Raw genomic sequence first — 17,887 nt, 5'->3', positions numbered from 1 at the left:
GGATTGATTTCGGCTAAGACTGAATTGAAACTGACCACCAGCTTTCAATTGATTTCAACCAGAGTAACCGATTCCAGTGGTTTCAGCAAGCTTCAGCTGAAATTGATCTAAATTTGCCGTAGTTTTTAAAGTTTTATTTTGGTGTTATCTATCATTTTTGGATTAATTCTTTATTTTTTTAGGTGCATAGCTATAGTGTTAGCTTTAGGGTTTTTTCCCCTCAAGTTCAAAGTGGGGTAGATTGTAAACGTGACCTTTGATGGGCTAAGGACTCCAAGAAGGCCTTTGTAGCAATACGATATAAGGACAACTAAGTAGAAGAGACCATTATTCCCAACAATGACATCCATGCTTATACAAACTAATAACATCATTCTATACTACATTCATTTAATTTGTACCTAACCTTAAGAATTTGAGAGAAAAAAATGGCCAAATTCAAAATATACATGAGTTCTACTTAAAACTAACAAAGAAAAAACGAATGAATTAGGCACTTAAAATATTCACATTTGCTAAATATAATGAATTTTCAAGCAACTGTAAGTTTAAGATGTCTAATAAAAATATGTCATGGTACAAAAAAAATAGATAATTCATGAATTTTACTTGTATGAAAATAACTACTTAAGCCTAAAGCTATTGACACTGTACAAATAAGAGCCTATATTTGACAAAAACCCTAAATGTTGTCTGATGACTTTTTCGGCTTCTTTTGTTTTGCTTCAATCTTTGCATTTTTTTTCTTTTTGAAATTTTCCTGTTTTTTATGATGAAATTCTGATACTTGTAGGGAAACTACTGAAATCACCGAAAGTACGATTTCAAAGCTCCACAAGCCCAAACAAAAGATAGGCTGAAACCAAGTTTTCAAATTCTGTGAAACTATGGTCAAAATTATTATAGAGACATTTGCAGGTCAAAGTATAGAGTAGGTTGAGAATACTGTTTTCCTGAGAAAATTTTAATATTTAGAGTGAATATGGGAGTACTCAAGGATCTAGAGGTGTTGTTATTGACAGCGACAGGTAGCGCGTATCTTTCCTGCAAATAATGTGTACTCCATAGAGCTTTTTGATTCCTTATGATTGATGTTGGTTTATAGTATTCGCTTCTGCTCTTTGATGGACAAAACTGAAACATTGATTGTCTCCAATATCTGTGAGGACTTGGTCCACTGACCGGCCCACACATGAATTGGGCCGAAAGCTCATTGAGTTCAGGCCCATACGGCCTGTGAGCGTGGTCCTCCAACTCTGCCGAGAGAGGAGATCGGGGGAGATCTCCCATTGAAGGTTGAGATCTCTTGTTACTTTGCAGTGAATCTAGGGGGGGTTTCATCGTCGATCCAACCGGGCAAGCTCGCCAGAGACGAGGTAAGCTTCATTTATTCCTTTTTTCGGCCTTTGGGCCACTGTCTCCACCTCAAATCCGGCTGACGAATCGCCGGATTGGTCCCGGATGAGTTTCCTTGTTTTTCCCTTGTTTCGTTTTTTTTTCTCATGTTTTGGTCGACTGTTACCGGGCATGGCACGCCACCGACACGGCATGGGCCGTCCACCGCCGGGGGTTGCCAGCCACGAGTGGCTACAGCCGCCAAGCACCTTCCACTTCACGAGAAGAAGAGAGAGAGGGGCGGAGCTTCACGGTTCCCCTTCCCTTGTTCTCTCCACTTCCTCTCTCTAATTTCTCTCTTCTTTCTCCACTCTCTCTACTTTCTCTGTCTAGAATGTCTAAGGAATTCGGAGTCGAGTCATGTTGACTTGATTTGCGAATCCGAGTTGACCCCTGAAAAGAGGTCTTGAACTGCCTAGGTGCCTGGGGTCGCTTACTAGGCCGATCACTCGGCCTTGTCAAGGTCCATGGAATCCCCTGATTATAAACTATGTTAAACAACCTTGGCCCTGATCGAGTCTGTCCTATAATTTGTTGATCGAATCGCTCTGGCCTGATCCACTCGGAATCATCGAATGCTTGTCTCTATTTCTTATAATTTTAATTCGATTAAAACTGTCAAATAGAAAGTAATTATTTTTTTAATATTTTTATATGGTTAACTGAATTGTCTCGTGAAGTTTGACGGTTTAAAACGGAAGATGTAAGTAGTTCTTGCATTCATTATCTTTCAAATGATCATATTTTCTGTGCATAAAATTTGCTTGTAGAAAAATCATATTTTTTTAAAAATTATGAATCAACATATATGTTATGAAAATTATGTTTTATTAAGAGAGATAATTTCATGAATGTTTTGATGAAAATAATTTTATTATGAAATCTGAATCTGATCATGCTATTTAACATTTTTCATCAATTTATATGTATATTTTAAGAAAAAGATAAATTTTGAAAGGCTCTTAGATTTCTATGACCGCCTCTAGAAATAGGGATCAATTGACACCCTGGAGCTAGCGTCCAACGAAAACGTCCCTCTGTCAACATGTTAAAATTGGTAACGAATAGGAACTATGATGTCTTGTCGATTACAAAGATGGCCCTGTTACGGGCTATAGTGACCATAACATGAATATATGTGAGCAATGTTTTAATCCATGATAGGATTACATGACATGAAAAATGATTTACGAATTTATTTGCAATATAAACTTGTTACAATGTTTATAAAAGATGAATGATTTGTTCATGCATGCTTTTGCTTTATGACAATTTATTTTAATATGCTGTACTATGTAATGCATATTTTGGAATATCTGTTATTTTTTTTAAATGATGCATTGACATTGAAAACTTATACTCAATTCAGTAAGGTAGTAAAGAATTTTAGTATTGACTATAAATTTGTAGCTAATAATTTTCTGAATGTTGAGAGTGATAAGTTTGATATTGATGTTGGATTTAGACATTCTGAACTAATATTGGTTTTATTTAATAGTGATAAAATTAGATATTTAATTATTAAATTTTGTTGTGATAGAATTTAAAAGCAAAAAGTAATGTTGGCTTCGTGTTTTCATAGATTGTACCTCTTGGCAGCACGGCCATGCCATGTTCCGGGGCGTGACAATATCCTTCACGGATCGAGTGTTTTCGGGTGTCCAGACTGGGAACAAAGCATAAACGTATTGGAAGTTTTGGGCCGTGAGCATCATTGTTGTCTTGTAGTTGCATGGCTTGAAGAAACTCGGTTGTTTTTTATGTACTAAATAGATATGGTCTTTAATCTTGCTTCATTTTGCTCTCACAGAAGCCTGGTAGTGGTCGATGCATTTAACGGTCACGGTGCAAAATTGCTGTAATGTTTTGCCAAGGAAGAATGAATCAAATTTGTTCTATTCTACTCGCCAAGCCTCTGTCACTTTTTTACTAATTGGATTTGTCAGTCATTTTTTAAAAATGTGTGGCCTCTTTTTATCACCTCTCCTTTACCTTGTTTAGTTTCCCCATTAAGGTATAAGAAAACCAGATGCAAGTAAACAACAGGCATTCGTTGAGGCCTCAGTCTACTGATGCTGGTGAAGGATGGTGCCCATCACCCATCGTTCGCAAGGTTTTGTTTGGGCATGAGGGCTACCCAAGTAAAAATTTATCTTGTATGTCATGAATCACAAATTTTTTAGTCTCAATCACTGCCCATGCTAATTGGAAAAATAGTCATTACTATCCTTTCTAGTAGCTATCAGTAGCTATTCCCTAATGGCTCTATTGTGATGGCACCATCCAAGCCAATTTGGGGCCTGCCTACATTTAAAAATCCCCTTTATTCCATGAGCATGGTATTGTTTGGGTTTTATCTTTTTGGATAATATCACAATATTTTTATAGCTTCCCATACTGCTCTCTATGAGACCCATGTATAGGTAGCAGCATCTTCGTTTTTGCCCTATAGGGTTGAGTTTTAAATATCTTGAGTCTTCTCATCCCTCTTCACTCTTATAATTTTTTTTAGGATTCCATTTTATATCGGACCTAATATCTTCCATGTAGGTCGGAGGTAACCATTCAGAGCTAATATTGTGGTTCTCAAAATATCTACCACGCTTATATCAGGGCTCAAATGCTTTAATCTTGCATATGTCAACCCTCTACAGGAAGAGGCATGAATTTTCCATCTATAATTCTTACAAATCCTAATCCTTTCATTATGCTTAGAAATATAGACAAACCCTTCTTGAATGGAAAACTATCTCAAAGCCTACATGAAGATGTACTAGAAAGAATTCGATGTCACGTTTTAACTGTATAGGTTTATTAAATCCATTTCCTTATTGAATTCAGAAAACCTCGTCTTTTTTGAGCCTTCGCATTTTGATGAGCTATCCAGGCTTTCGGCCAACGAAATTAGCTTCTTCGTTAATAGTATCTTCTTGAGTCTTATGTAGATCCATCTAAATGAGTAGATTATCGATATATATTTTTCTAGAAGAGGTCATCATCCTCCTCGTTGGTCTATGTGAAATCACTCAAGGACAAATTGGAATCACCGTCGCTCCCGTTATCAAGATTCCAAGTTTCATCCGGTTGCAGATCTTCGTTCATAAACCTCCTACCATGCGTTCTTACTGCATGTCCTTCCTTATATCCCTGTATGGTCACATTTACTAAACCTTGACGTTCTTCAAATGTCTTCCTCTTCCCCTTCTTTGCCATTCTTTGTAGCCTTGTCCATAGCAGTAACCTCAGCTACTCCTTGACCAGGCTCAACCATAGATCCCAACCCTGCATCCTTCCTAATCTTGCCCTGATTAAGTTCATCAACCTTGCCATTATCCTGTTAGGTTGATGGAAGTGCAGGGGGTGCTTCCACCAAGTCTATCTTATCTATACAATACTCCACATATACTGCCTCATTATTCATTACTTTTTTGACAATCATCATGTCCAATACATCTTGGTCAGTATTCAGTTTCCTCAATGCCTCTTCAAGTGTCTCCTCTAGGTCTAAGCAATAGAACCATTCAATTTTTTGATAACCTGGCTGCTTGGTCATATATTTTGCCGCTATAGGGCTCATTTCATATAGGTCGCAGTTGTCATGATAACCGACTCTACCATCAAAATATTGCATGGTGGGGGAGAATATGTAGTAGATAGGAATAAAAAACAAAGTTAATATGGAAGCAACCACATAATAGCAGTCGTTATTTTGTAAAATATAGAATAACATATACACAAGGAAATCAACTACATAGTAAGTAATAAAGCACAATATATAGATAGGAATCACATTGTCACAATAGGAACCTATACCAGAAAGAGGTGCAGACAAAACTTCACTTGCAAAAGAATACAAGACTTTCATCTGAGCTCACGATCTAGCAGAAGACAAAAAAAAATGGCAGTCACCCTAGCTCACCAGTCCCAATACTAAACACTTTTGTCATATGTACAATATTATAACATATAAACCTACTATTATATTGCATATGGAAGTCATCCCTGTGTCTTATTTTGTAGCATGCATCCCTAGACTAGACATTGGATTTGCCTAAATCCTAACATCGATCCTTAAACTCCTTTAAAGCCAATACCAGACCTAGGACTTCCCCTTTGACTTATATTTTGTACTAATGTATTATGTGTCATCCTTGGCCTGCAACTTGCTTAGGAAATCATTTATTTGAGAATATTACTAAGGCTAGCAAGCATACATAAATGAAGATTCATGAGATGCATATCCTACCAACCGGCCCTATAGAACTATCCATAAGGAATATAAAACAAGGCTTGAAAGGCTGAAAAGGGCCATTTAACAGGGATTATATTATTAAGATATAATCTTCATCACTATTGAAGGAAAAAGGATCCATCGTCGTGCTAGTTGACCTTATTTTATGCTTTGTAATCCATATGGGAAGCTGGTAGTCTGTAGAAGAAAATTCCATTGATATCAAACAAACATTTCAAACACCAAACCATAAAAATATGAAGATCCTATGACGAACCCTAACCCTAACAACAAACCTTTCGAACTTAAGCCATAGAAAAGGTCGCATTATCAAATGGAAACCCTAATCAAACAAGAAATACAAAAATCTCAACTTTATAACATAGAATACTTATCCAAAATAGAGTGTTCGATATTCCAGTAAGTGACTCTCCTCCCTTAAACAAGACTGCACACTATTTGATGAAAAAATTGGAGTTTGACTCCAATGACAACCTACCTTGATCAGGATTCAAAGTAGGATGGAATGGGAGAGGAGGTGGCTATAGTGAAAAGCATTAGGTTGGAAGTCTTATTATATTTTCCTCTCAAACAATTAGTGGAACAAATAACCACTCCAGAAGATTAAGGATAATTAAATATTTTTAGTTGGTCCATTTATGATGTCAGGTCTAAATGGACAGCCGGATCATATTGACATAAAAATACAACTTTGAGAGTATAATTAAAATTTTTTAAACTTTCATGATCCAAATATTTGGTAGTCTCTATATTTTTCTTCTAATATTTACTAATACGGTAGAAGATAAGGTAACGCCCTTTTTGCTTCATTTTTGTTCTTTGGACCTAGTTCTAGTTATGGGCTAGGTCGGATTAGGCTTGAATTAGGCTTTACCTAAAAGTCAACACAATTTTCTTAAGCCCAAGCCCGGCCCTTGCTCGAGCTTCAGGCTTTCGGTTGGCCCTCAGCCTTCATGACTATTTTTTAATTTTAAAAAATACTAAAAATACTTTATTTTTTTAAAAACACAAAAGATGAATAATTAAAATTGTCAATAATCTATATGTTTAGTATCTCATTAAGTTCATATATTAGTAACAATTAAATTTACAAATACGTCAAACATAAACAAATAACACGGGAAAAATTAAAAAAATTCGAACCGGGCCTAATTTTCTTGGCCCGTTTGTTAAGTGGGTTTGTTTGTTAAGCTCGGTCTGGCCCGCTGGACTGCCCGCCCGCCCCATGGACAGGTCCACAAGATCCTTCACTTCTTGACACCCGAAGCTTCAGTGAGTCGGGATCTTTTTCGATCTTTGATCAGCGGAGGCGAGAAACAAGAATCCCCTTCCCCTTCCTTGCTTTCGTTCCCAGGGTAAGGGCTTGTCCAACGAAAACGAAGAAGAAACAGGACCTGTTGCTCTCGCCCCTGTCGTGTCGGCGGTCTGCCATTCTTCGTATCGTCTCGTATCTAGGGCACCCGATCCTGTCGACCGCAGCCTGTCCTTCAGGTAGAGCCTCTGCCCAAACCCCTACCTCCTCTCCTCTTCCCTCGGGACAGATCCCCTTGAAGTATGAAGCAAATTTAAAAGAAATCAAAGAAGAAAAAGAGGTATCCGACTCATCGTCGAGTTTCTCCTGTTGTTCTCGTTCAATTCGTAATGTTCTCGTTCACTGTTAATTTCCTGCAGGTACGGTAAGAAATGGAGCAACAGATGCATCAGATTGAACTGTGGGTTCGTCAGCTGCCAGTCGAGCAGCTCTACGCTGCTCTTGCTGTTCTCGTCGTTACTTTTGCTTTCTTTGCCATCCGTAAGTTTACCCCCATACTCACTGTTTCGATCGTCTTTAGCTTTCTTGCCCCCAAAATTCGACAACTGGTTGTCGAAGCAAAAAAAAAAAATGAAGGTGGGGTGGGTTATACTGGCATACAGTCTTTGGGTAAACAAAGTGAGGTGGGTGGTTAAAAGTATGATTTCATCTATATCTTGAGTTTCAAGAAATGTTTCAGCTTAAGAATGTAGTGATGCATCTCAAGCATGACCGTTCCTGACATGTTCTTTATGCAACAAAAGGTGTTCGGTAAAAGGACTTACAAATCAGTACTGGGATTTAACAACAGTTTTGTTTCAATAACGAGTCGTTGAAATCCTTTTTTCTTTTTTTTTTTTACACAATCTAGTTAGCCTGCGACCACTTGTTTGAAAAGTCTGGGCCGACTTTATTCGAAAGAGGACCAAACTTTCTCCATGCTCATATTTGCTAGCTTCTAGATGCCAATGCTTAGGGTTTCTTTGAACGCACAGATGTTTCAGATTAACGAGATGTTTCAAATTTCAACCTTGGCGTGATTCCTATTTAATGCTATAAAATTGTAGCTTTTCAACAGTTTGTGCATGACTAACTTCAGCTCAAGCCTGACTAAATCCTGCCTAAATTTCAACTGCAACACGTTTATAATCTACAATCCATATTTTTATAAGCCTCAGTTTCCAGTGCTACGTAATAAATTGAAGGCTAAAGATTAGGGATGATTGATAATACTGCACAGCAAGCAAAGTAGCAAACTTTGATCCATGAGGTTTAGGTTATATGTGTGTGTGTGTGTGAGATAGAGATAGAGATAGAGAGAGTGAATGAGTGAGTGATAGAATGTAGGGTCAACATAAATAATGGAAGAGCATTGTTGAATTGATGAAGAAAATTTTAAAAAGTAGTGGCACACATTGCAAGTAATTCTTATTAAGATCTGCTGCAAATAGGTCTTGAATCTCGATAAAGAAGAGGCCTAAGTTTTCTGAAGGTTTGAAGGAGCTGAAGGGCGAAAAACCTTGTTAGAGTATCTAATTCTTTCTTGCAGTAATTGGTGTACTTCAATATTACTGATCTTATATTTTTTTTTGTTAATCTCACAGTCCATTTATTGAAGCCCTCCAAGTCTACTACCATAGTGCTTGCTGGATTAAGTGGTAGTGGAAAAACTGCTCTCTTTTACCAGGTACTGCTTTGTATCTTCTGTTTCTTTTTTTTTCAGTGGATGGGAACAAGGAGGGGAGATAAAAAAAATTATGAACAAATTGGATGAACATAAGCTAATGATAAAACATTTAGGTATATACCTCTCTTTTGCAATTGAAAGTGATTATTAGTACTGAATTCCATAATTTCATGCATTATGCTGAGAATCTTAAGATGATTACAAACATGACAAAAGATGTACTACTTCGGGGGAAAAAAAAGAACAAGGATTAACAAAGTTAAGTCAAGGGTCGATTTAGTGGCTTAATGTGGACCTTTATCTTGAATGTACTAAAACTTGATAAACAATGATTAGAAGAAGGAAAGGACTGGTACTTTGCTAATTTGCTTGTCTACTGTTCTCTAGGTTCTTGCCAATTCTTAGGATTGATTGATGACAGATTTTCACATAAAGTTCAGCAGTAGACATAATTCATTCTTTTGAATTTACATAAAGGCAAGTTTCGAAATTTCAAGGTACAGTGGCATACTAACTAGTGGTGGGTACAATGTGTGCCATTTTGAGTATCATTATGATAGAGGACATCGATGGATATGCATGGAAACAGTCAGGGTGCGCTTGGTTGATATTTTTGGGTCATTTGGGGATTTGCATATTTTTTGGGGTGGATTTGGGGTTTAACTTAGAATTTCAAAAATCATTGATTTGATTCTGAACTCATGCTGTAATGTATAAATCACATTTTCAAATAACATTCAATTCTCATTTGACAAAATCCCTCATATCATTTTTTCCACTCGGCTTTTGAATACATAAGGATAATACGAGAGGAGAGAGAAGATTTACCTAGCTAGGATAATTTTTTAGCCCCAAAAATCAAACACCAGGCTTTGATCTTACAGGGCCAATTTCCCTCAACATTTTTCCCTTCTCCCTCACTTCATTCCAAATTCATATGGTGGAGAATGTTGGAAAAGAGGCCATTTTAGTTATCTCGAGCTGCAAAGGGTGAATCACTTGGTTTAGGGCTAGTTCGGGCTCGATCTTTGATGAAGCAATCTTGACCCACCTTAAACTGCTCAATTTGGGCCTTGTTCAAGCAATAACCCCTTGTATTGCTGAGAGTTCAGTATGCTACATATTAGCGGATGTGTGCCATATTGATCAATATGTCAAACCTTGCCTAATGGGTTGAGCTAACAAGGAAACAAAAAAGTGTAGTTTGAAGGGGAATTTCATAACTAAATAGCATGGGTCAGATTCATAACTAAATAGCAGGAGTGTGAGTACTAGATGCTATGGTGAACATTGAAAGTTGGGAGTTGGCTAGAAGGAAATGGATGAGCAAGGATAACAAAGAGACTGTGTATTTTTGAGAATATTGGTTTAGGTCTATGCTTTGGCTAGATAGAAACTGAAACATTTTAACCAAAATTGATAGATTTTGTTGTTTCTTGGACAAACCGAGATGAAATTCACATATTCTATTGGTCACAATAACTTAAAAAATTCACAAGAAATGCGAAACAATGTAGTGTGACAATTTTAACCAGGAAAGGTTATTAACTTTTAAGAACGTAACTTATTTTGCTTGTCTAAAAATTGAGAAATCAACAATCATATTGCAGAATCTGGAGGCAAACATGTTCATATTACATTTAAGGATCTTTAATAATCAATAATATGTGGCTCAAATTAGAAGTCTATTAATTATAAAAGAAGTGACATTAAGGCTTCTACATGTACTTGATAGCCTTTAAGACCCTTTTCTCACTATAATAAGGATAATTGTATTCCAAATAATCTCTAAGACTTTAGTAATTATATGAGTAATTAATCCTGGCAATACAACCAACATTAGTGTAACTATTGCCATCAACTCTAGATGGAATGGAAATGGGCCAAGCTCGAGCTGGGCCAACCCATGCCCAACCTAGCACATAGAATTTTATTTGGATTTCGTGATAGGCGTAAGCCTAAAGATTCTCAAAAGGATCATGCTCGTAAGGAGTCCTATTGAACCAAGAAATATAGGCCTGCCTGCCATCCACACCAGAATAGATGGAGTTTTCCGAAAAAACCTGCTGGTGGAGGAGCCCATGTTCGTACTCGAGCTTGGCCTACGTAGGCATGTTTGGACAGGTTCGTTTGTTTGGCGGTACTTGAACAATGAAGAAGTTTAGGTTTAGATGGAAGGCTTTCCAGCGGGGGAGTTCTCAGGGTGCACCTTTTGGGGCTTGTAGACGTGGTGACAACAACCAAGGGTCCTTTTGGTGACATAGGTGGAGGAGAAAAGTGTTGACATTTGTGAAAAGGAAAAGGAGGGTGAGGACCACCATCATGAATAAAGTCTATAGGAAGAAGAGAGGAGTTGATGCTGCCCTTGGCTTTCGAAGATGATGGGGAGGGAGGCAATCATGCAAGAGGAGCAATAATCGACCCGGGGGATTGTGACAGCGAGTTGGGGATGCTCTAGGACAAGAGTAGCCAACATTAGGTCTCCTCATCATTGTAGGGATGTACAAGAGGGACAGAGGCTCGAAGAGGCCACAAACGCTTGTATGGTTGGAGAATTGGAATGGGAGTTAGTTTTTGGTTTTGAATTAACCAAAAGTAAATTGATCGTCATCCAGAAGTTTTTTGATTGATGGATAGGTATGGTGTAAATATAATTAGCTCAATCTATAATATATTCGATAACTTTGGGTTTGGCCTAGGCCAAGGTTGCTTGAACGTGGCTCAAAAAATTTTTGGGCCTCAATTTTGAGGACCAAACCTGTAAAAAAATTATGCCTGAAGACTAGCTTAAAGCTAGCATGGACTAATAGGCTTATGTTGGCCCATGCCCATTTCCTGCCCTAAACTCTTATCATTCCCACTTTATCAGCGCCCCTATCATGTGTACCATCGGCATGATCCTTACTATCATCATGGGAGCTGTCATCTTCTATTTTTTATTTGAAGTTTCTGTCAACTTTTAGAATGATGGTTTTCTGAACCACCCACACCCCCCACGCTGCACATTTTTCGATGATTACCTGCTTATTTTTTGTAATCCTCCTTTTTTTAAAAAATTATCGATGAAGTTTTACTTCCCTAGAGGGAAGGAATTCGATGTTATTTATTAATAAGAAAAACAGAACCTAAAAATATGAACCTGCATTCAAACATAGACTTGATCTTCAAAATGCTGTTTCTTAAATTATTAATACCTTTGGGATCATTGAGTTTGAATTTTTGATTTTAGATTATGGATTAAAAATGCTTGAGAAAGAGTCACAGGGCAATTATTGAAGCAAAATCAAGATCGAGTAATGTCCCATTTTTTACTGCAATTGATATAAAACCAATATCATTCCATACTTCTGTTGTGTGTCTCTCTGCAACCACGTTAATCAAGCTTGAAAATGGTGCATATAATATGATTTGAAGAAAATATGCGTCAGCACTTCTGTTGATGTATGACTGAGTTATATACTTATGATTTCATTATTAGGGGAATGAAATATGATTACATGTTTTTTCTTGCTGACATTCATATAATTATATGATTTTATGTATCATCTTCACATCTTTGGTTTGGTTTGTCTGACAAAAATTGCATAATCATAGATATCATTTTATTCTTCAATTTACATTCTGACTACCATTTCTTTGTTGTTCTCTTTACGCTAGCTTCGTGATGGCTCCACGCATCAAGGAACCGTCACATCAATGGACCCAAATGAGGGTACATTTGTGCTGCACTCTGAATTGGAAAAGGTAGCAATCAAACTAATTATATAAGCACCTAGATGTGAAAATAAAGCCATAACCTAAGAATATTGCTGCTCTATATTGTTTTAGTAAAATATGAAGAGAGACTGCTATGTTGGTGTTGGTACAATATAATGCTGATCACACTTCCATCTCCTGTGTGCAGAAGGGCAAACTGAAACCTATCCATTTGGTTGATGTTCCTGGGCATTCACGACTTAGATCCAAACTTGATGAATTCTTGCCTCATGCAGCTGGTCTCATTTTTGTCGTGGATGCTCTAGATTTCTTACCGAACTGTCGAGCAGCTGCTGAGTAATTCACTAACTTTTTTATTGTTTTTGTGCTCTTTATTTTGATCTTATTTAAGCAGATAGCTGTATGTCTCTTAAATTCATGTTGGCTATAATAGTCATTTCCTGCTTAAGACATGCTGTACTTCTAGCTGGTGACAGGAGGGTTCTTTGCTGGTTTGTATTCAATCTTTATATGCTGGTGGCCGTTGTACTAGTTTAAGTACTACTTGTCATTGGATTATTCAATCTATTAACTAACTTAATATTTACTTCCTCATATATTGTTATTTTTTGTGTTGAAGGTATCTGTATGATATTCTGACTAAGGCGAGTATAGTGAAGCGGAAAACCCCCATCTTGATATTGTGCAACAAGGTAGATAAAGTGACAGCACACTCCAAGGAATTTATCAAGAAACAATTAGAGAAGGAAATGTAAGATCCTAAACTTTCCTCAGTTATTGAAAGCTATCCTTTAACACATTAACTTTACAGAGTGCATTATGTTCGAGAAAAGTTTTTGTAATTAAACTGCTAGCACTGTATGATGCATCAATAATTTTTGTAGAGGTTTCTCTCTAACTTTGTGGTGTTTGCTAAGATGTAAAAGAAAAATTGTTTTTCTTTTTATATTTCTGGTAGTCATTTCCTTTATGCACCCCACCATACCTAAACTTTAATGGATGACAGTAACACAAGCTAAAGTAAAGGTGGGATGCATGATAGTTTAACCATCACATGGAGTAAAGGTATAATGGGTCTGAGCTTGATGGAGCCTGGGTTTGGTCAAGCTTGGATTGAAATTATTTTTGAGCTTGTAGATACTAGTTTGAGTCTTATTTGAGCTTAATTTTGAACCTAGCTGAACACAAACCTGTTTCAATCAACTTGATAATCTTAAACCAAGCTGAAATCAGTTCAAGCTTGAGTCAATCTTGGTTCAAAATTGAATCGAGGCTTGGTTCATGCTTAATGCTTAATTGATTGAAATAGTTCACAAAGCCCACTAATCAGATCCTTAATCATAAAATGCAAATTCAGATAAAAATAATAAAATATGCTAACAAATATAGAGCTTTCGTTATATACTATATAATATTATTAAACATATTTTAGACCTGATCGAGCTGGATTTATTTTTCTCTCGGCTTGAAATGAATTTTCAGCCTATGAACTTAGCCTGATTTGCGCTTATTATGAGCTGAGCTCAAGCCCGCTCGAGATGGCAATAAGTATGACATTTTTTGGCCCAGATGAATGGTAGCACCATGTTTTTGACGTATAATACGCTATTCTCAGTTTCTTCAATGAGCATTTTAATGCATTCTACGATGTCTTATGAACCACAATGATGAGTGGAGTGTGCTCTGGATCTTCGTCCTGCATTCTTGGAAAAACAGTTGTATAGATTGCAGCAATATTTTATGTAGACTCTGGCTCTATTTTATAGATCTCTTTATCATTAATGAGGATATTAACAAGTGCCTTGAAACACTCGTGTGTCACTGTGCAATGCTAACCACAAACAACAAACATTATCCCAACTTTTTGGTCAATGCTATGAGCTCTTCACAGAAGTTTACAGAGTACTGCATTATTTGATATTGCATGTTTTTCTCAAACCTTTCCTATCTGTACCATAGTATCTGTGCTGTCCAATATTATGCTTTATAACATTGTCTGCTGAACGCCTAAAACTTTAGTGGCCTGGTTGGATTTTTGACAACTTTTCCATGGAATAAAAATTAGAGAGTTTGAAAAGCAAATATGTGATCGAGAGGGAGAGTTTTAATGAAATGGGAAACTTTGTAGTCATGGGAACAATGTAAATCACCATTTCAGAGGAATGTAGTATCCTCTATTTTGATGCTTGCATGATCAGGGGACTTCCCTGATAAATTAAAATTCCTCTCTTCCAATCGCTGCATCTTCCCTCAACTTCCAGTGTATATGGGTTTATTCCCAGGATAGCTTACCCGGGATTCCAAACAAGGCCCTAAACCTTTCAATAGTTTGTATGGAAAAACATTCAGAATACGTGAAACAAATTATTATGTATTGACAATTAGTATAGGGCAGGACCTTTGACTTGTTGCCATTAATGGAAACTGAAAAAACAAGAGCTTCGAGAGGTAGAGGATGAGGAGGAAGAGAAGGATTGACTGAATTGCTTGGAATGACAAAAGAGACAAAGGGGTGGTGAGGATTTATTCAAGGGCTTGTGAGGTCATCTTTTTTATCAGAATTTGGATATTATGGTTCTTCATCCTCTTGCTTCCATTTTTACTAGCTTATGATGTTGGGTTGGACCTTCCCGTCATAGCATTTCAGAAAATTTTTATGTTAATTACTGCTTTCTTAGTTAGAGATCTTAATCAATTTCTTAGATGCTTGTCCCATCCTCCAAAGTCAGCAAATAACCTTTCTTCTACTTATTTCAAAAATTATATTTTCCCTCCATGCACCCACTCAATTCATTGCCTCTAGTAAATGTTTCATGGTCATTTATCATCCTTCCTTCCATTGGTTTCCTTGCATAGACTATTGATTTTCCCCAGAGTTGCTTCTTCCCTCAATAACATGCTCTAAGGAGAGTTGTTGAGAGGAAAATAAAGTATGAATGGTTGTGCTACTCTTTATGCAAAGTAATCACAGCTGTCTATCAAGTATGAACGGTTGTGCTGTTCTTGGTTCATTAAGTGACGATCCTCTCTGCAGACCAGGCGAGGTCAGACCTTAATGAGGGGCTCTGATAGATGTTATCATACTATTAGGTTATCAGATACAGAAGCACTGGCTTGACTCTTCTCATTTAGTCTTCAGGCTTGCAAAGCTGTTCACTGACAGAATACTGTGTTATGCAAACATAAAAGGATGTGAACTAATTTGACAGGCATGATATACAAAAATTGGTGCTTGCTGAAGGCTAGCATTACTACACAACTGATGAGAAAATTGATTTGGTCACCCATCATTAAAGGGGTTCCCTTCTTTTTTATAGCGATGATGCAATCTGTCTGATCTTCTGCTTTTCTTCACTAGTAACAGTACCCTCTGCTATACTTATTATATCAATATTCATCTGACATGTTTAGGCTTTTTTTTTTTCTGAGTTAGCAACTCTCTCGCTGAATAGTCGTGCCTCAACGCGGCTGCCACATCCTCTTCATATTCCTTTTCATGTCTTGGAACATATAGATGCAAGAATATCCCTCTACCATGATTTAATAGTGTTAAAGATTTTGGCTTCAATATTTTGCAGAGACAAGCTCCGTACATCAAGAAATGCCATATCTAGTGCTGATATTGCCGATGAATATACCCTCGGCGTTCCCGGAGAAGCATTCAGTTTTTCACAATGCCGAAACAAGGTGAGTGTAGCAGAAGCATCTGGCTTGACTGGTGAGGTCTCTCAGGTGGAGCAGTTTATCAGAGAGCACGTGAAGCACTAGGAATTGGCTTTATGGCCATATTTTTTTTTTTCCCCAGAATTGATGGATTTCGACTCTTTTTTTGTTGTATAAAAAAAGGTTTAGCTGGTTCATGATTGACTGCAGATGGCACTCTTGTTACCTCTTCAGTGTTTTTCTTAAAATGCTGAGGCCACCCGTCTGTTACATTTACATTGCTATAACTGTACTAGTGATAGAAAGAAAAAGAATAGTGTTGTTTGTATACTTTGTCATGCGAACATGCTATATGATGTCAAATTTCAGAATCTATTCAAACCGTTTGGTTAGATCGCTGCTCATCGTGATTTATGGTGATTAGGTTATGTCTCATGTAAACGAAGAAACTGATGAGGTATCTTCAGCTCCAGTGACTTAAATAACGCAGAGCCCAAAAGATGCATTGAGTGTGCGTGCATGTCTGAGTGTGCAACATGTGCACACCGAGCGTGCAGGTGCAGTGTGCGCATGTTTAAGCTGGTGCATTACAAAGCGGCTCGATGCAATTACGTATGTGTCTTTTTGTCTGTATTTCTTAGAAGATCTGATTTTAAAGGTTGATTTGATTGCCAAAATGACTTCATCTTTCTCGCCATTTAGGTTGTTGATTCTCCACGGGTTAACAATGAGAACAGCTTTTCAGGTAGAGCTGCCTAAAGAAACATCCTCCTTTTTATATGGCGAGAGCAGTTTTTTCAGGTTAAAAGGGATTTGTCTCCGACTTGGGAAACCGTTCGGCTCTCAAAATCCTTTATTTTTTTAATATAAATAAAATCATCTTTCCTGTGGAATTTCTGTCTAGAACACTAATGAGGTTTTTGGTATGAGGTGATCCATCCGGGATCAAGGGTGACTCAGCATGACGTTTCCCACCATCCGATGGCATCTTAAAATGAGCTTCACCGCACACAGTATTGCAATATTTCTAGGTAAATGTGATGAGATCACCGTGTTAGACTGGATATCCATGATCTTAGATTAGCCCCACTTCTCGAATCAATGCCCACCTCGGCAATGGAAAATTCGTTATAGGTATCCAAGATCACCTCAACATGGTGAACTTGGGATAAAATTTTGGGATAATTTTGTCCCTTGATTCAATGGTTGAGTAAGCAAGTGCCATCCACGAGGGATTTGGATTTCTATCTTGTTTCTTTTTTCGGGTTGCAGTAATTTTTTGATTTCGTAAGGTATTGATTCCTCTATTTCTTGATTTCTTGATATTTTGATCTTTTAATTTTATTGGATCCGTCTTGTTTTTCTGAACATTGATATCTATGCAGAAAATCATATTTTTTAATCTTGTAGATTTGTCTGTATATCTGAGATGCATAGATTTTTGTTGTATAGGATCTGAGATGCATAGATTTTTTTTTTATAAATCTGTCTTGTAGATCTGTCTATTTTCTAAGATGTTTGATCAAAATTCTTTAAGCACAAATTTCTTAGAGCTGCATTTGTACATTAAATGTTGGGGCAGAGCATAATATAATAGAGAATAGTTTCATAGAAAAGGAAGAGTAATGGTATCTTAGTTCAATCTATGCACATGCCATGTCTCATTTCCTTTGGACAACAAGCCATGCCTCATGTACATAATTACTTGTATATAAGCTTCATTCAATAATAAAAGTTGGGTGGCATCTTACCTTCCTTATCAATATATGTATATGCGCCTATCATTTCCATACAATTTGTTAAAAATCATTAGTGCATTAAGAATGAAGAGCTATGTTCCTAAATGGTGAGCCCGCCTATGGGTACAACAAATAACAAAAGG

At 37.1% G+C, this 17,887-nt stretch overlaps 2 protein-coding genes across 3 annotated transcripts in view; both read left to right on the top strand.

Annotated features, from left to right (window-relative positions):
• The window catches only part of LOC103710401 (actin-related protein 9), a 58,058-nt gene extending 54,730 nt beyond the window's left edge, over positions 1-3,328 (top strand). The window contains exon 22 of the mRNA XM_039126744.1: positions 2,978-3,328. The gene's annotated coding sequence lies outside the window, so the exon portion shown is untranslated. The remainder of the gene's footprint in view (positions 1-2,977) is intronic.
• A 3,574-nt stretch (positions 3,329-6,902) lies between these two features.
• On the top strand, positions 6,903-16,397 carry LOC103710380 (signal recognition particle receptor subunit beta-like). Of its 2 annotated transcripts, none has more exons than XM_039126742.1 (7): positions 6,903-7,239; positions 7,319-7,439; positions 8,543-8,625; positions 12,283-12,369; positions 12,530-12,678; positions 12,962-13,093; positions 15,921-16,397. In XM_039126742.1, exons 2-7 carry the CDS (start codon positions 7,331-7,333, stop codon positions 16,108-16,110), a joined length of 750 nt encoding a protein of 249 aa, XP_038982670.1. In that variant the 5' UTR covers positions 6,903-7,239; positions 7,319-7,330; the 3' UTR covers positions 16,111-16,397. The 2 variants fall into 2 exon arrangements, with proteins under 2 accessions (XP_038982670.1, XP_038982671.1); XM_039126743.1 differs by having other exon boundaries at positions 6,911-7,138.
• Positions 16,398-17,887: the final 1,490 nt, after the last annotated feature.

This window comes from Phoenix dactylifera, chromosome 5 (genome assembly GCF_009389715.1).
Source record: "Phoenix dactylifera cultivar Barhee BC4 chromosome 5, palm_55x_up_171113_PBpolish2nd_filt_p, whole genome shotgun sequence".
NCBI lineage: Eukaryota > Viridiplantae > Streptophyta > Magnoliopsida > Arecales > Arecaceae > Phoenix > Phoenix dactylifera.
Note: the sequence above shows the minus strand (reverse complement) of the source record. Positions and strands in the feature narration are given on the sequence as shown.

Excerpts from the sequence above, each read along its gene's own strand:
- LOC103710380 (XM_039126742.1), top strand. The coding sequence starts at position 7,331 with ATGGAGCAACAGATGCATCAGATTGAACTGTGGGTTCGTCAGCTGCCA. Across the intron at positions 8,626-12,282 it reads AAACTGCTCTCTTTTACCAG|CTTCGTGATGGCTCCACGCA; the intron begins GTACTGCTTTGT and ends TCTTTACGCTAG. Across the intron at positions 12,370-12,529 it reads TGCACTCTGAATTGGAAAAG|AAGGGCAAACTGAAACCTAT; the intron begins GTAGCAATCAAA and ends TCCTGTGTGCAG.